The sequence below is a fragment of the Poromitra crassiceps genome (genome assembly GCF_964638095.1).
Source record: "Poromitra crassiceps genome assembly, chromosome: 11".
Taxonomy (NCBI): Eukaryota; Metazoa; Chordata; class Actinopteri; order Beryciformes; family Melamphaidae; genus Poromitra; species Poromitra crassiceps.
In genome coordinates this window covers 47,222,554-47,240,847 of record NC_139643.1, presented here as the reverse complement: position 1 = coordinate 47,240,847, position 18,294 = coordinate 47,222,554, and the positions used below count along the sequence as shown (strand labels likewise).

At 41.3% G+C, this 18,294-nt stretch overlaps 2 protein-coding genes across 4 annotated transcripts; one reads left to right on the top strand and one right to left on the bottom strand.

Moving 5' to 3' along the window:
* Nucleotides 1-225: 225 nt before the first annotated feature.
* Nucleotides 226-6,162, bottom strand: LOC310785459 (G1/S-specific cyclin-E2-like). The gene is made up of 12 exons (XM_083646539.1): nucleotides 6,043-6,162; nucleotides 4,915-4,949; nucleotides 4,743-4,800; nucleotides 4,603-4,653; nucleotides 4,106-4,248; nucleotides 3,585-3,720; nucleotides 2,970-3,116; nucleotides 2,275-2,370; nucleotides 2,043-2,177; nucleotides 1,346-1,457; nucleotides 611-768; nucleotides 226-357 (listed from the first exon to the last, which is right to left on the bottom strand). Exons 1-12 carry the CDS (start codon nucleotides 6,118-6,120, stop codon nucleotides 280-282), a joined length of 1,227 nt encoding a protein of 408 aa, XP_083502665.1. The 5' UTR covers nucleotides 6,121-6,162; the 3' UTR covers nucleotides 226-279.
* A 2,040-nt stretch (nucleotides 6,163-8,202) lies between these two features.
* Nucleotides 8,203-17,615, top strand: LOC310785751 (T-cell differentiation antigen CD6-like). 3 transcript variants are annotated; one of them, XM_083646883.1, is made up of 14 exons: nucleotides 8,203-8,299; nucleotides 9,593-9,661; nucleotides 10,995-11,291; nucleotides 11,454-11,768; nucleotides 12,847-13,158; nucleotides 13,469-13,528; nucleotides 13,896-14,045; nucleotides 14,766-14,882; nucleotides 15,403-15,528; nucleotides 15,680-15,751; nucleotides 16,028-16,099; nucleotides 16,193-16,273; nucleotides 16,465-16,578; nucleotides 16,795-17,615. In XM_083646883.1, the coding sequence occupies exons 1-14, from the start codon at nucleotides 8,248-8,250 to the stop codon at nucleotides 16,842-16,844; spliced, it is 1,887 nt and encodes a 628-aa protein (XP_083503009.1). In that variant the 5' UTR covers nucleotides 8,203-8,247; the 3' UTR covers nucleotides 16,845-17,615. The 3 variants fall into 3 exon arrangements, with proteins under 3 accessions (XP_083503009.1, XP_083503011.1, XP_083503010.1); XM_083646885.1 differs by lacking the exon at nucleotides 15,403-15,528; XM_083646884.1 differs by lacking the exon at nucleotides 9,593-9,661 and having other exon boundaries at nucleotides 8,209-8,299.
* The last annotated feature ends 679 nt before the right edge of the window (nucleotides 17,616-18,294 follow it).

Sequence of the window (18,294 nt, the reverse complement as noted above, 5' to 3'; positions counted from 1 at the left end):
ATGCAACTGAAAATCTTTGAACAGATCACAACTTTGGCCAAGATTCAAGTTTCTGTAAAAAATTCAAGTATGTAACTTATCCTGGATAACGAGAAGAGGATCTGGATCCTTGGCAGGCAGCAGGTGTCCACACACTGAGCACTTCATGTCAACAGTAGTCTTTCTGCACAGCTTAGAGCCGTCTTGAGCAGTGGTCTTCACAGATTGGACCAAGAGCCCATCTTGGTTTGTGGGACTTCTTCCATCAGACTCAGTTCAGACATTTCCTCCGAGGTTGGGTCAATCTGTGGCAGTTTTCTCTGCACTGTTGGGTGGAGTGAGGACCTGGCTCTCAAACTGCCTTTGATCAGCTTCCTCCTGTAGTAGTAGTTTTTTTTTAATGGGAAAGAAATTTGGGTTAAAATGGGGAAACAAATGAAGCAAAAAGATTCAGTGGCTTAAAAAAAAACTTAACCGTTAACTTATGGACAACAGTGCAGATTCTGATGAATAACAATTTAATTCCATAATGAGCCTCACTTAAATTTTGTATGATAGTGGTAGGGATGGTTAGATTAAAAACTCAGAATTAAAATGATGCAGCTGCCTCAAAATAATTAAGAACACTAACCAGCATGCCCATGTAGTCTGTATGCGTCTGGATGTTGTGTCTGTCGTCTGGCTTTATTTTCACAAAGTCCTTCAGTTCCACGGTGTCCCGCCTGGCCACTGTTTCCACAAAGGGGGCCATCCAGTCCACACACGGCTCGATGATGTCCCACGACAGACCTGAGGAGGGACAACACAGGTCAGTGGCTGCATTTACTGATGCACTGAGTCATCTGGCCGCCATACTTTGCTTCAGGTCTTCAGTGTTTCCCCTACCATTCTACAGGCCTGGCGGGCCTGCTCTCCCAAAATCTCAAACCTTTATGGCATACTATTACTACTGGTGTTGACAGTAATAGAAGATGGCTGCCAAATCATTCAAAACAATAAGCATTGTTCGCATCGCATCCCATAATAGTAGGATGATACTTGGGATGCCATTGCGAACATAGATGTGAACAGGTTAGCTAAAAGTTTAGCGTCGCCAGCGAGGGCCTCCACCGTTGCGGTCAGGGTACGTTCCGAAATCCCTCCAGGCCTGACATTTTTTCTAGGGGAAACACTGGGTCTTCTTTGGGTTACATGGACCTTTGACACTGTTTCCATGAATAGACCCGTTAACAGAATGTCCCTGTCTACCTATGGTGGCCTGTTAACAGCTGGAACTGCCAGCAAAAGCCTGTATGAAAAGATGCAACTGCCAGCTGTGCGCTCTGAATGAGCAGGAGGCTGAATATAGACAAGTCAGAACTCTTACCTGAAACTTTTTCAACCATTTCATATTGAATGAAATGGCACACCACTGAAGCAGCCAGCACCCGATACTTGAAGTCCAGTGAGTTTATGTTGAGGATACACAGGTCTAGAAGCTAGAAGAGAGAGGATATATACAACATGAGTCAGGAGCCAGATCTGAACCCACGATGCTGTGGTACCAGCTACCCTAGTTTGGGACAGTCAACAGGCACCACATTGGGAATTATTATCCAATGGGTGGTTAAAAAAAAAAAAAAAATTTTAACAATTATTAAGCATTTGTCTTATTTGCTCTGTGGGGACGATGTCTAATCCAGGGGTTTTCAAAGTTTGAAACTGTGGGCCTCCTCCAAGCACAACTGATGATTATCAAAAGAGAGAGAGAAAAAAGAACTTATTTTTCTCCCATGATGATTAAATCTCACATACCAATGGTTTAATGTATTATAACGCTATACAAACTATAAAAACGATTTCAGTGAGTGAAATCAGTGTGTGAATGCATGCACAGTGTCATTTGGTTGGGTTGCGGCGGGAGGGACGGTCGCGAACCCCAGCCTAAAGTTTTATGGGGGTCGCGGCTCAAAAAGGTTGAGAGCCACTGCTCTAGAGGCAGGGGTCTCAACCAGCAACCCCGACAGGCACCATGTCTGGAAATGTATTTGGTGGCTAGTCTATCGTCCCATCAGCAGACTTACGCGTGCAGCTTGTACGTAGATGTCCAGTGGAAACTGCGGATCCAGAAGGTCGGAGTTGTCGCTCATTGATGCCATTTGGATGTAGAGCTTCAGCCAAGACACAGCCGTCTCAGGACAAAGGTTCCAATTTAATGCCTGTAACACGTGGAAAGGAGAAACATAAAAACCTGATGTTAGTTGGTTTATCGACAGAAGGCAAAATAAAAGATGTACGCTTATAGACAGGCATTACCTTCAAAATGATCAACTCCATATCAAGAATATGATCATCCAAGCAGGCCCCGTCTGTCACATATGCAAACTCTGCCAGCTTGGGAGGATAGATCTCCTGCAAGGAAAGCACATTATTTAGCACAACAACAACAAAAACTTCTACACCTACGACACATTTGTATGCATGAGGAATTTGGTGTATTGCTGCCGTTAGGCAAACGACAATAGCGAGCACAACAACAACAAAAACTTCTACACCTACGACACATTTGTATGCATGAGGAATTTGGTGTATTGCTGCCGTTAGGCAAACGACAATAGCGAGGTGGTGGAACCCCCAAAGATAAAGCTCTTCAACTGGCCTGACTGCTGGGCGTCTCGCACCAAGCAGAAGCAATGTGTGAAATGTGGCAAGTCCTGAAAGTACAGTGAAGTGTGTTTTTGAAGTGGGAGTGTGAAGTGTATTCTATTAGGCACCAACAGTATGTTAACAAACCACCACTGGCTTTCCCAAAAGCTTACTGAAGACCAAGTTCATTTTTTTTTTTACATTTATGTGAATGTAACACAGGGTGAACCTTTGCCAAAATGGAGGCTTGAATTTGGGTCCTCCAGTTGAAGGGCGAGCATCTCCCTACTGTGCTGCAAAGGTGAATTTAGTCTTCAGATGCTTTTGGGGAAAGCCGGTCCAGAGCCTTCTCCTTTCTGCCTTACCTCCATCTTTGATGCTATGAAAAGACAGGTTATCCCGATGAGTTGCAGCCGGCCCTTCTCTGTGTCTTCCTGTGTCAGCATGAAGCGGTCAAAGTAGTCCTGTGCCAGGTAGAACGTCTGCCGATGAAGGGTGTACACCTCACTCACCTGGGAAAACAGGACACAAAATCTTGTCAATTTAGTAAGGACTAAATACAGATGTGATTTACAGGAAAAGGTTTAAAAAATGTATACCCTAACTATGTTTCAGAACAGCCCTTAAAAAAGGCTGTGCTGAATTAATTCTTAAAGATGATGAAAAACACTCAAGCCTAGAACATATCACAGACCAATAAAAGTGATCAAACACACAATAATGATTTGGTTGTAGCAACCATAGAAGAAGTAGAACTAAGAGTTGTGTGAATTGCTAATCGGCCACTTAGAACATTGCTATCACAACAGTATTCTACACTCCTAATATTTTGCTAGCATACACATATATCAACCAGAAAATTAAAAAAGAGGAACATGTTAAATTTAAATATTTTCAACTCCTAACTTCTTTGACTTTAAGAGCATAAACAAAGTAACAGTAGAAGCCTGCACACATATAAGATGCAGGTGACAGCTTACCTCAAGTAACCAGTCCATGAGGATTGACCTCATCTTCGGTTGTATTCCGGGGTGCTTCTGCAGGAAGCTCTTACTGTGTGTGTACTTCTGCTCCTTGCCAACCATCTTCTCCCACACGTCTTCAGGAGAACCCCAACTGTATGAGTCACACACAGAGGAACATTGGTTACACTGTCTGTTAGAACAGTGGTTCTCAAAGTGGGGTCCGGGACCCCCAGGGGTCCTTGAGGGGGTCCCCAGCAAAAAGGGGAATAATTCATTTTTATTATAAGTCCATCTATAAGTAACACAATGACAGAATGTATGACTATTTTGGTCATGGTTTAATGTACTTTTAATAAAACATCTAAAAGCAAAAATCTTATCAGATGGGACAAAATCTTATGAATGTGGTCTAATTTGTGTCAATTTAGGGGTCCTTGACGTGAAAAAGTTTGAGAACCACTGTGTTAGAAGACTTCAGCAGGACATAACGGCGTTAAACCACGACTGAATAACGGGACCAAGTTAGTGTTAATCACCTGAGAAAAGGGAGAGGGGATGGCAGGACGCAGACTGAAATGAGGTTCACGTAGCTGGGGTCATCACAGACCTCACCAAGCCCCTTCTCAGGTGTTTCGATGAGAATACAAGGCCTGGCAACACCTTCAAGTACCAGCTGGTTCTGAAATGAAATTTAGTTTTGTTGTGAGCTTCAGCAATCGAAACAAGAACTTTTTGTTTTATCCACTGGTCATAGTGGCTGTTGGGTACCAAGGTTTCCAGCTACAAAACTGCCAAATCAAAATTTAAGCACAGAATTTTGCTTTGTTATCTGGAAAAGTGGCTGGAAGAATAGACAAATACACCAGCCAGAGCTTAAGATATAATAACATTTGGTTGGTGGTCAATAATTTCCCCTTATTTACAGATAACTGCCATCAGATCTAGGGATAGAACTAGAAAATAAACAGACAGGATATGCTGCTGCATGTTGTGGTGATCCACAGTAAGAAACAACTTCAGGAAATAGACATACCTTCTCACAGTGCAATTTTGACAGGGGCTGAGCCTTCTTTCTGTTGCCTTGCTGAAATGAAAACAGGTTAAAACATGTTAGACAGTCTAGAAAACCTACTTTCTATTTACAAATGAGTGATTTGTTATTATGGCTCTTACCTTGGTTATCTTGCCTTTCTGAATTGCAGCATTTTCAGTTATTTTGTGCAGTCGACCACTGCAAAGAGAATTGGATTAAATATGTTTTGTAGATATTACAATAGTCCCAAAACCAATCCAGATACAACAATAACTGAGATGGCAAAAGTCTGGCGGATAGGATAGTCATTACCTTCGTCTAGTCATGATGAGGATTGAGGCTGCTTTCTTCTGTAAAAATGGGAACGTATTTATGGAAATTAGATGGCATTTATCAAGATGTGCTAAAGTAAGAAAACAAAAGCCAGGAAGTTAACCCTCTCTCAATGAAATGGCAACTGGCACTGCTGCCCTTTAGCTATCAGCTACACTTTAGTTATCCTTTATTCCACGAAATAGTTTATTCTGAGACAAACTTGATGAAACTTGAAAACACCCTACAAAGCTGCATTGTTTCAAGACCAATTAGTGTAACGATAAACGTTAAACCCATGTAATTATCAAACGCGCCAACAATAATGAGCGCGTAATAACTTACCCGCGAAAATAAAACTTTGCTAATAACGTCAGAACTCTTTTGTGACTTATATTACTTCAAGGAAGACCACTGGGCTCAAGTACATTCAGTCCCATGACACAAAAAGACAAAAAAAGCAACACAAAGAGACATGCAAAGATAGCCCTAGCTCCCTCCAAAAGTAGCAGCAGCTGCTGGTGCTAGCCTCAGCCTGTGAGAGCTAGACAGAGCAGCAGAGAGAAAGGCAGACAAGCTGACCAGAGCAACACAAAGGCCGGGGAGACAGTCTACAACAGTCCTCAAAACCAGGTTATTCACCAAGGTATTATTTAGTTCACCACACATGCGCACTTATCGTTCTACTACTATCGTTAAGCTACTTCTACTACTTATAAGCTATAGCGTTAGCTATGTGTTGTAGCCGGTTAGTTAAATTATCTTACTGGCTTGCAACAATGACAAATCCTTACAAATCCTCAGTATGCAAAGTCGGTTCTCAGACGCCCCTTATTCGAAGTATATCTATTCACCGTAAGCGAAACACAACTTTTAGCTGGCTAATGTTAGCTAACATTAACACTAGCTTGCTAAACACAGCCAATTGACCCAAGTTAAATAAACTAGCGCTCGCGAAACAGCTACCGGGGAGTCAGTGTCAGCAAAATAACAACCTGGCCGATAGTAATTTGCTCTATTCACGTTCTTTTAAGAACACCATTTAACACAATGGATAGCATGGTGGAGGTAAAATACAGAGCTTAGTACGCTAATAACGAGTCTGGAAGACTGGAGTTTGCTTCTTACCCCGCTGAGGTTCTGAGTCCAAATGAAACCTGTTTCCATTTGGCGCTCGCGCCAACAACTATCTATTTGTGGGCGCATTGCGCATGTGTATCAATTATCGCAACCAAGAACCATGTAGCCAATTATTCCATCATTAAAAATAAACAATTTAGTTCATAAGCAGCGGTGAGTGTGTTTTCGTGATCCTTTTTTATCCACTTTGAATTCGTTTCAATAGCATAAACATAGCGAGCGTATTTCGTCCATATACTAACCGTAGCCTACTGAAAAGAAGAACAGTACTAGGCTATTTGATGCCGAATGCAACTTTAACAGATCTAGCGTTAATGTTTAGTTAAATCTCTAGATTAAAAACTGTGATGCAAGCTTGTGAAAGTACCATTAATTTTGTACCAACTTTGCTGTTTACTTTTGTCAGCTGAAGTTTCCAGGTAGCCTTCCTCTAATGGGTGGAGCTATTGCACAGGCAGCCAATAGGAGAGAGAGTTGAGCACAGCGTGCTGCTGGCTCAGAATGTAAACAAAGCAGTGAGCTGTCAGAGCGCTGTCAGCACAGCAGCAGCCACAGGACAGGTCAAAACATCTGGCTTATCAAACAGACAGTCACAGTCCTCAGTCAATAGCTTTGAACACGCCATTGAAAGCCATTGTAAAATAAAGCATTCGCGACCGGATAACAGTCAATTAAATGGTGTGCCCCAGGCCAGCCCCTACGAAAATCATCACTCTCACCGGTAAGTTAGCTAACGCTAGGCTACTTGCTTGTCGGTTAGCTGCTAGCAGCAACCACGCTGTTTAGCAGCTGTTGAAGAACTGCTCGGTTTTACGCCCGCTTCGTGCGTGGTTTTAAAATGAGAAAACCAAATTGCTTAATTTCATGATCTGTCCGTTTGCCGTTTGAATTCGATGCTATATCTGTAGCTAGCCTGACTCTTTATAATTATAACGCTTAAGGCAAACACAACCGAATAATTGATACCAAGTGTTCTCGTGAGGTAATGTCGCCCCCAGCTGGTTAAACTTGGTTGTTGTAGCTATCACCCTTACACAAGGCCTATGTCATTTCTTTTTTGTCAGTTTGAAGATTTATCGTCTACTGTTAGGCTACATTTAATATGAGGAGGTGATTTGACATCACAGATCATGTGAAATATAGCTGAAGTCTCATAGTTTCACTCATGCCACACATAAAAAAAAAAATATTGCAGATACTTATTATGCATTCAAAACATCATTAATACAGTCAATTTGTCATATGGGCCATACCTTACAAAAAAAATCTGTAACGTTCTTTACATGCCACTAAGTAATTTTATACTAATTATAACAGTAAATGTTATATTATAACAATTCTAGCATTAATATCACATCAGAAAATTAAAGGCATTATAATACATCATGGCATACATTTTGATACAGTATGCATCTGACATGACTGTGTTATGATGATGCCCCCCCCCTCTTTTTTTATAATACGTATGTAATGTGTATGCAATACACCCCCACATATTCACCCCGTCCCACCCACATCTCATCTCTCACAGAAAGCAAAACAAAAGAGAGGAAATAATAAATAAAAGGAGAAAGGACTAGCAGAATTAATAAAGCATTATGGTAGACATATTACACTGTTCTTTAATACATTCTATACAATTATTTAGACTAGGAAGTAGTATATTATAGTGCCGCTGACATATAGAGGATTTATAGGGTTTAAATTGAGATAAGAGATAATATAATACTATATAAATTGTCATGGCTTTTACGGTATGAGACATTATATAGTTCCCCCCCATGCAGTACTATATTGTGTTTTACAGTGAGAATGTCTTTACCAAGGGAGACCGGGCCAAGAAAGCAGCAGAAAAGAGTAAGATACATTCTTTGTTTAATATTGTCTTGATATAATAATATAATTCTAATGATCTCATAACTGAGCTTGTGATGACTTTGAATGCTTTTATAAGAAACCCTTGAACCATGAATTTGCTTTGAGCCAATTTGTTTCATACTATTTGGCCATTATGGTGTCATTTCCTGTCTTGATGCACATGGGAAGTTCTGCAGATGAAATATCAAGCAGGGAACAAGAGAGGAAACCGCTTTGTGCAGACAGGCATAAAAGATAGCAGAGTATTTGTTCTGCTCACTTTGAGTTTGAGCTGTGAACAGATGCAGTAGCAGACATTTCTCTCTTGTCTACAACATGAAGTTGGTGAATTGCATTATAATTGCCCAAGTGATCTATCTCTGTCAAGGTAATGTATTCAGTTTTATACATTTACACATAAGCTATTATTAACAAATTGTTTGGTCTACGTCTACTATCAAGCATGTTCAGTTGCTTTACCGAAGTGAGTTGAAATGTACACTGACTTTTACTTTTGTGATTGCTGGCATTTCTTTTTCCAACTATATTTACATCACCATGTGGGTCTCAATTAATTTCGATCAACTTTGACTGAAATTGTATCCTGTAGATGAAATGGCAACCAGGGGAGTAGCATATAAAATACTTTTTTCCTTAAACGAATTACTTAATTTTAGGCCTGTATACTAAACTCACCTTTTTATTCACACAATAAGGTGAACCAGCTTTTTATGACATAAATCACATTTCTGAAAAATGGCACGTCAAAACTATGAACACAAATGGAATTATGCAGTGGCCAAAACAAGACAAAAAAAATTAAAACTATCTTATATTTTAGATTCCATAAATAACTCTAGAAGGGCCAGAATTCCATACTAGAATGACCGTAAGTGGCAATTTTGACCACTACTGTAGATTCCAAACTCTATAATCTCTCATGATAAATACCCAATTGAGAGATGAATGGATTCATTGTGTTAAGATATCTTTTGAAAAGATGAAATAACACCAAAATGTGCAATTTAACGAGTTTAAAGAAGTGGCAGATGTGCATATTAACAAGTTAAGAAGTGCCAGAATACTCAATATAGAATACTCATAAATACACAATTGAGATATTCATGCATTTATTGTGTTAAGATATATTTTAAAAAGACAAAAGAACACCAACACATGAAAATATAGACAAAACAATTGGTCTAGAACCCTGGGGAATTCAGAGAGGTCAAAATGACCGCCTATGGTCTTTCTAGGTAAAAATGTCAATATTTTCTTTCCATTTAGTGTAATTCATATGAAAACTATTTTAAATGAAAAAATACATATACTTTTAGGAAAAGTCAGGTACCCGCAGCATTGTATTTTTTAATTGAACAAAGTTATTGCACATCAACATTTCAAAAAGGTCAAAATGACCACTCTGGTCTTTCTAGTGTTGCCGCCTGGCTTATTATAGGCATCAACTTCACTATTTATATTTGTCAAAGAAACAAATTTCAAGCATATGTATCCATAAGCCTTTAGATCAAATACAATGGCTTGGCAGGCAGGCAGTGTTCCTAGTAAGTAGCTATGGTCAGAGGGTCTAACTAGACTTTTGATGCTCAACTGTTGGTGTGATGTCAGACTGTGACATGTTTCAAGAAAGCAACGTGTTTTTTTGTCCTCTTCATTTCAGCTTCTGAACACTCCTCCACTCAAACAGGACAACATGTGAATACCACAAAGCCAAGTGAGCTATTCAACAGTGAGTAGGCTAACGTTTCATCAGAAAGAATCTCTCTCACACACACATTTTCTTCTGTGCCGCATTTTATATAGACGGAGAAACAGCTGCCACTATTTATTAAATAGCCATTTGAATTTCTGGCTTTCCGGTTAAAGATTTTCCCAGAAGTAATCCTCCATTTTTTTCCTAGAAGTATTTATAATCAGAATACTTTTTTTTTTAGCTGTACTACAATACAACATATTTCTTCGAATTTAACATGTAATGCCACAATACATAATGTGTTCCCCAATCCTTCACACCCACCCACCCACATCCACCCACCTACATACGCATGCACGCACGCACGCACGCACGACCGACCACACACACACACACACACACACACACACACACATCCTAAAATGTGTCAGAGGATGTGGAGGTGGTCTGGGTGTAAAAGACACCCTGTTGAACTTTGCAGGTGCACGTCAAGCTGTGCGACAGTGAAACATTCCCCCGCGCAGCCTCTGGCCTGCTCCTGCACTGGTTGTTTTTGTGGCTTTCTGCACAACAACAAAGAGCTGACTAAGTGAAAGCGTACAACGGATGTGTAGGCGATTGTCTACGTGTGTCTGTCAACAGCAAAATAGGCGGGTGGCATTTTTTGCATGGAGTGTTCAACTTTTAATAGTAGGCGTTTCAGAATCTGAATGACTTTAGTTACCAGAAATGTGCAGTAATTTTTCTTGGTGACATTGTTGATATATATATATATATATATATATTTTTTTTTATGATACAAAGTACAGTTTAAGACATATAGTAAGTAGGCTACACTAAAAATATCACTTAGCATTTACACATTCATCATCAGTTGTATTCCTTCACATACCTTTTTTTGACACAATACAAAATCATCACCTTTAGTTTATACATATATTTTGGACCTTGCTTCAACAGCAACATTATAAATGTGAATCAGAATCAGGTGAGAGAAGCGAGCTTGTGACCGGAAGGTCGTCAGTTCAATCCCCGGGACCAGCAAGATAAATCTGGGTGGGGAAAGTGAACAAGTAGCGCTTGCCCCTCCCTCATTACCACCACTGAGGTGCCCTTGAGCAAGGCCCTTAACCCCAACCGCTCCGGAGCTGATCAGTGGCCAGCAGCAGATCAGAATGTGGTTGTACTGGTCAGCTTCCAGGTGTGTATGCGTGCGCGTGTGCGTGCGCGTGTGCGTGCGTGCATGCCCGTGTGCGTGATCAGGCCATTCCTGAATCTCCCCTGAATAAATAAAGGATAAAAAAAATCTCTTTTGTTTTTATGGGGATGATAATAATAACTTTGTATTTCTCATTCTGTCTCCACAAAGGCGACCCTTACATCCTTCAACATGCCGGTAAATGCACCTGGACCTTCAACATAACTGGAAACAGCAGCGGAGCTCTGCTGGCTCTCACAGCTGAGTCCAGAAATGAGCTGCTGGAGGAGATCTGCAAGGATCTGGACTGTGGCAGCTTTTATAGTGTGAATGAAACCAGCTCACCGCCCAAAACCAGCTCACCGCCCAAGATCTGCTTCCAGAACTGTTCTTACCAAGACCGTCGTCTTCAGAACTGTTCAGAGACCGTCGCAAGTGATTGTACTGTGATACCTGAAGTTATTTGCGGTAAGGTCAGCTACATTTTATAGTGCCGCAAAAATCAGTTTGTGTTTATGCTGGAGCATTAAACCTGTACCAGGCAACTTCTGAACAAAATAAAGGAACAATTTCACAAATTATCCAGCACATAGTGAGCTGACACCACACTCTTTCCCATTCCATCCTCAGGCCACCAGGCGGTGCAGCTGGCAGGAGGAGCAGACCGCTGTGCCGGACGGGTGGAATTATGGGCAAACGGGGAATGGGGCACGGTGTGTGACGACCAGTGGGACCTGAGAGACGCCCACGTGGTCTGCTCCCAGCTGGGCTGCGGCTTTGCCCTCAGCGTGTCTGGACAGGGCGGTCCCTTCCCCCGGGGCAGCGGTCCCATCCACCTGGACGAGCTGAACTGTACGGGCTCCGAGGGGAACCTGTGGGACTGTCCCGCCTCACAGCACGAGCACGACTGTGGACACAAGGAGGACGCCGGGGTCGTCTGCTCAGGTAACACTCATATAGTATTACCGTATATAGTATAATAAATGTGAATCTATATAGCCCAGGGGTTTTCAAAGTCTGAGACTGTGGGCCTCCCCCAGACAAAGCTTGGAAAAAGGCGCCCCCCTCGCTCACTTCCTGGATGCCTATGGGATCATGATTATGTCATTTGATCTGATAGACACTCAACAATTGAGCCAAGATAGCCTGATATTGCTGTTTGACAAATTTCAGACTACACCAAATGCCTGAAAAAAATCTGTCTGAAGGCATTTATTTGTTTGACACTGGGAAAGTGGGAAAAAATGTCAAATTCTCCAAAACTACTGTATCTCTGAAATATCTCTTCAACCAAATCAGACGGGTTATTCTATGTGATCCCCTTTTGATAACTAATGTAATAACTAATGTAATACTTTTTGACTTCCATTCACTGAGCCTCCCCTGAAATTGCTTCGAGCCCACCTGGAGAGGCCCACCTCCCACTTTGAAAACCTCTGATAGAGCCTATTGGACAAGGGTGAAATTATCTTATTAGATTCGGTTTTGTGGAATCTAGACGGAGCCGTTGAGGGTACATCTTCCAGCTTTATTCTGCATCACGTCTCTGATCCAGTGGTTGTGTGATGGAGGAGTGACAGCCTTCCACTTGAATAAAATCAGGCATCTAGCTATTAGAGAGGAAAAGGCAATGACCTTCTACAAGTGAGCAGGGGGACCAGACCCAGTCATAAGCTGTAGAAATGGCTTCAAAGAAGGATGACCAGAAAGGGGCAAGTTTCGGGCAGGACCAGAACATATGATAGGTGGTAAAATGTCTAATTTGTAAGTAGCGGAAAAAACTAATATTGGTCAGTCCCAATTTTTTGGATAGTTGTTCAAAGCTTGCAAAAGTGTCATCAATATACAGGTCCTCTATGAATGCCCTTGTCATACCACATTTTGAAGCCTTTGTCTAACAAAGATGGCTGGAAGAGATGATTTGTTTACTATAGGTGAGTGAATAGAAGTGCTCTGAATACCCAGGCATTTTTTCAACTGATTTACAATACGTAGTGATTTCTGTTCACTGTGTATATTGTAGAGATGAAAGCAGTGAGGCTGCGTGGAGGAGTGGACCGCTGCTCTGGCATCGTGGAGATCCATCGTAACGGGAGCTGGGGGACGCTGTGTGACACATGCTGGGACGAACAGATGGCCTCCATGGTGTGCTCCATGTTGAAATGTGGTGACCAGTGGCAGGAGTTGAAGTTTGATCCTCCCTTCGCTCACAACAATGGAACATTGTGGTTCTACCGGTGCTGGGACCACCATAAGAATCTGTGGCAATGTAAAGAGTTGATCAACCGCCCACACCTGTGCAAGGGCTCTAAAGCAGCTGCCCTTGTTTGTAAAGGTTAGTAAGAACTTCTTATGTTTGTTAATAGGCAGTGCAGTATGTTCTGTCAAACAACAGCCGGGTTAAGGCAGGCAACAAAACCCAGTGACATGGAGTTAGATGCAGTCAAATATATCTGTTAGCTGTTGCTGTTCATTCATTTCAGAATCATACAACACTTTGCACTAATGATAATTGTTTGAATTTGAAATTCACAATCAGCTCTGAGTGCTTACGTGATGAAATTGCATGCTCTCTGTGTGAAATCTCATATGTGTTCAGAAATAATACAGGAAAAAAGCAAGTAAACTATGTTTTTGTCGTGCAGGTTCACATGGATTTCCCAACGCCACCACGCCTGATACAAATTTAACTACTAATGGGACTGGTAAACATCTTATTTGACTAATTTGATAGTATGTGTAGAGTTGAGTTGAGTTAAGTTGAGTTATCCTTTATTCTCCCCATGGGGAATTTCATCCTCTGCATTTACCGTAAATTCTTTTTATCTTGCTTTCAGTTCTCTTAATTGTCAAATGGGACAATTCTGTTATTAACAACCTAACTGAAATCAAAACAGTCTTTATAGTAAACCTCAACTCATCTGTGACTGCATGCCACTTAAAAGGAAACATTACGAATTATTGACAACTTCTGTTTGACCCCGAACTGATTTGAGCCAGCCATCTATCATTAATTAGAGTGTATAAGAAGGGCATGGCAGAAACCTAAGACCATCTCCTTCCTGCTCTTAGCTTCCCCACCAGCAGACACAACTACAGTCGGCCCCAGTGGAGGGTCTGAGTTGTCTCCAGAGCTGCTCGCCTGCATCGTTCTGTCTGTTGTGCTTTTTGTGGTTCTGACTGCAAACGCTGTGCTCTGCTGCCACCACAGAAGAAGAGACGGTTAGTTAACCTAATTTCAACATGACAAAGACATCCGCAGCACATTCTCACAGCTTTGATATGCATCATAATCTTAATTCAGCAATGCTAACGATTTTAAATGATGCCAAATGAAGAGACCATACTGTATAGATTTAGCAGTTATGCTACCAGTTTGATTGAGAATAGATTTTTAGGATCTATACATATAGGCATATAGGATATACTGTATATATATATATATATATATAGCCATCAGGACAAAAGCTAATGCGTTATCTAATGCTATCCATTGCTCTAACGATTTTTGACTTTTTTACAAATTTTTTGTATTCTTTCTTATGTTGGAATTATTTATAAAATAAATAAATTGTACTATCTAGTATCTAATATCTATATTAATTGTTCATATTATTATTATTATTATCTCTATCTGTATATATAGATATATATTATTGATTCATTTAGTACAACAACTTTAAACCTCGAGACTTACGAACCTTACAACGTTACAAGACTTACGAACCTGTGTTCGTAAATCCTGCATGGGAGACAGTTTTCACCAAAGTACTCGCCAATGAAACAATCACAGATAACACAAGATAGACGTTAGATGTTTCATTCAGTCAGATTATCTTTTAACTTTTTTTTATATATTCTTTTTATTAATTGTTTTTTAACATACCAACAAAACAAGAACCACAAGACCTTAACAATTAACTTTATTATTTTTGTCCGCAGCTCTCTCAGTGCAGCAAAGGTACACCAACCCACAGATACCCGCTGGGTATCAGCGTAGTGACTACGGAGATGCTGTCGACCTCGTCAAAGTCACCACCAGCCCGGCGGAGAGAGACGGTCAGTGGTTCAATATTTCCAAAAATGTGTTAAAAACAAATGAAGATGATATGTGTCGAATTCAAACCACAGGTATAAATATGAATCAGTGTAAGATTTTGAAATATAACTGAAAACTAGAGAGAAACATCACTTTTTCATGAGATTGTCTTGGATAATATTTTTGCATGAAAAGCTTTTAAAAATGTTATTTCTGTGGGGTGTTTGTTTTCCCTTATATCCTGTATGCACTCGTACAGAAGAGGATTAGGGCCATATGTGAAGAATGTATTTGAGGTCTCAGATTAATCTTAGAATTCTGAATTCTGACATTAAACTCAGAATTCTGACTTTAATCTCAGAATCTCAGAATTCAGATAATAATCCCAGGAGAAAAATGCACTTTTTCACATGTGGCGCTAATCCTCTTCTGCACACATGCAGAGCGGTGAGCCGCGAGCGAGTTGTTGAACTGTAACGCACCCACAAAGCGTCTAGTCGTCTCATCTGGTCATCTCGTTCTCTGTGTGTTTGTTTGAAGACGTCCCCTCCAATCCCAGGTATCTTTGGACCCAGCTTAGTAGTGCTGACAGCACCTCACTAGATACAGACTATGAGCACTATGACCCAAGCAATGAACCGTCTGTCGCTTTATCAACCTTTCGGAGTGAGCTATCTTCTTTTATTTCCTCTCCATTTGTATGTGTGTGCGGTTTGAAGTGTTGCAGTGTGCAGATCAATGCTGTTTGTAGTGAATGTTTTGCACGATGCTGCTATCTGATTAAAACAATTCTCTGTATCCGTCGTTTTCCATCCAGACTCTCAGCGATACAGGACAGACTTTAACCCTTTGATGGGGGCTCCACCTCTCGGCAGCCTCTCTGAGGAAGGTAAGTCCACGTTACACTGCAATAATTACCAATAAAGACAGGGGGCAGGCTACAGCATTAATCCTATTTGACTAGATGCAAAAGTATATTGCTGTTCACATCTTCCTGATTGTTCAAATTAGATTCTTTAGATTAGTAGGTAGAGTAATAAAGCATCAAACCATATCATAGGGTTTTGATTCCCACTGGACACTAACAAACACTTGTGGTAGGCTACTCTCAATGGATAAATGTGTCCACCAAATGGCAAATAATATCATGTATTTACTGTTTCAGAACCCAGGCTGCTTACAACCTATAATGGTCCCACAGGAGATGCCTCAAAAAGTCCAAGCCGCAACCTCAGTGGTGACATTTCTTTCTTTGACCATATTTCCTTATAATAATACTAAAACGTCATCAGTGGTCTGGAAGTATTAACGCAGTTTGTCTTTGTTGCAGAGGACTCATTTGACTCTTCCAGCACCTCCTCTGGGGAATCCTATGAAAACACAAGACGTGAGGATGATTCACTACCTGATGGTTAGTCTCATTCATTCACAAAAACCCAAGACCCATCATAATGTTTCAAGTGTGCAACACTCTATCTTGTAAGGGGTCCTTGGCTGAAAAACATTTGAGAACCTCTGCTCTACACACCTGTCTCCTGATAGAGATGTGAGAAGAACTAGTTTCCTAAATGAAGTTGATAAAAGACTTTGGTCTCTGTGCAGGAGTCACAGAGCCGTACCAGCCACCTGCCTGCTACAGCAGCACCAACACTTCAAGGCCCATCCTCAATACTGAGCAGCTCCACTCTGGACAGATGGTCAACAGACAGGAGTCAGGTGAATGAATACGCACTCACAGTTCTCGTCCCACACTTGTATTTTTGAAGACTGCCTACAGACGGCGTACAGACTTTGCACTGTACGACTCGGGAAGATGCTTTTCATACTTGAACTTGAACTTGAATGAAGAACACCTCATCTTGGTGAAGAAGATGGCGTTGTACTTGTGGAAGTAAAGGCTCATAATGTATTTGTGATGCCATGTGTTTCTAGAAGAGTTGACCAGTGACGATGAGGACGACCCCAACTACATCAACTGCTGACAAACAGAGGAGGCAAACAACAGATCACAGACATGTGGGATGTATGGGCTCCAACCTGAGATTGCACTGCAGGGAACACACACTGTGTGTAGACCTGTACTGTACGACAGTGATTCTCTATCTTTTTCATATCAAGGACCGCTAATTTAGTCCCCATTAGGGCCATGGAACCCCATTTGATGAGATGTATTCTCTCGGATCCAGATATGTCAGATATGATGTTATCCATAATTCCATGACTGTCTGTATTGTAGGTAGAAAACAGGCATTCTTGTACATTTCTCTAATTGTGTTCACTTGTAAATGAAATAATGGTGAATTTGAACAATTCATAAATTTGTTTGGGGGCCCTGGCACCTCTTCAGGGACCCCAGGTGGTCCCCAGACCACACGTTGAGATCCACTGCTGGAAGACCAACTACCTGAGAAGTCTCTGAGCAAAGAGCAATATGTACATTAAAACACAAATGATGTTCTGACACCATCATGACAGATGGTTTGTGAATGTAATAGCTGTGACTGTAACATAATTTTAGTATTTTTCACATTAAGCGAATCTATGTATTTTTTTTATAGCAGTACTGTTTAAATGCTATGCATTCAAATTGGCTAATATTTGCAATGCTGTATCTTGACTTGGATGTTTGCTAAGGAACAGTCAGACTGTTGTTGAGTTCCACCACAAGGTGGCGGCACAAGCTTGTAATTATCTGAAGGCTCAAGCGCTTTGAGTGTGATCTTTTCATGTAAATGGCAGAAATAGCAAAAGTAAAAGCGTGAAATAAGTTTTCCAGGCTGTATCAATTTGTGACAAATACTGGATCTGTCTCGAAGTCACTGAGGGTGGGAAGCCAGGCAGCGGTCAAAATAACGCGATGCTGTGAGAAAATGTGAACGATGAGTTGAGCAGCGGCTGCTGGACCCTGAGCAGGGGCCAACATAAACCTTCAGAGTGGTTTGAAACCAAACCTGGCGGGGCTCTTCTTGGTCCATTACATCTGCCTGCAGCTGCAGAGCATCAACCCGGGCCTCCACCTCGCCATCCAAAACAGCATCTTAGTTTTGAAAAAGTCAAATATGACAAACTGTTTTGCAGCTTCTATCTTTGAATAGGAAGGGGGAGTGGGGGGGGGCGGCACAGGCACTGGTGTGGAGATAAACAGCCATAACTTTATTCCAACTAACGTGAGAAGTGGGAGCGATGATGCATTAAGGGCTGATAACGGCGGAATAGTTTTCCAAATGGAAGGTATTTGGGAAGGAAGAAGAGAGAAGGGGGGGGGGGTGAGTGCGTGTGGAGTGGAGGAAGGGCAGGAGGTGAAGACGAGGAGAAAAGGCGGATGATAAAGCCCGTCTGAGAGAATCGTATATCATCTTTTAGGTTCAGAGCGCCTTTGCATTGAGAAAAACAGACGAATTAAGGAGCAGATCTCCGCATGAAACGCAATCT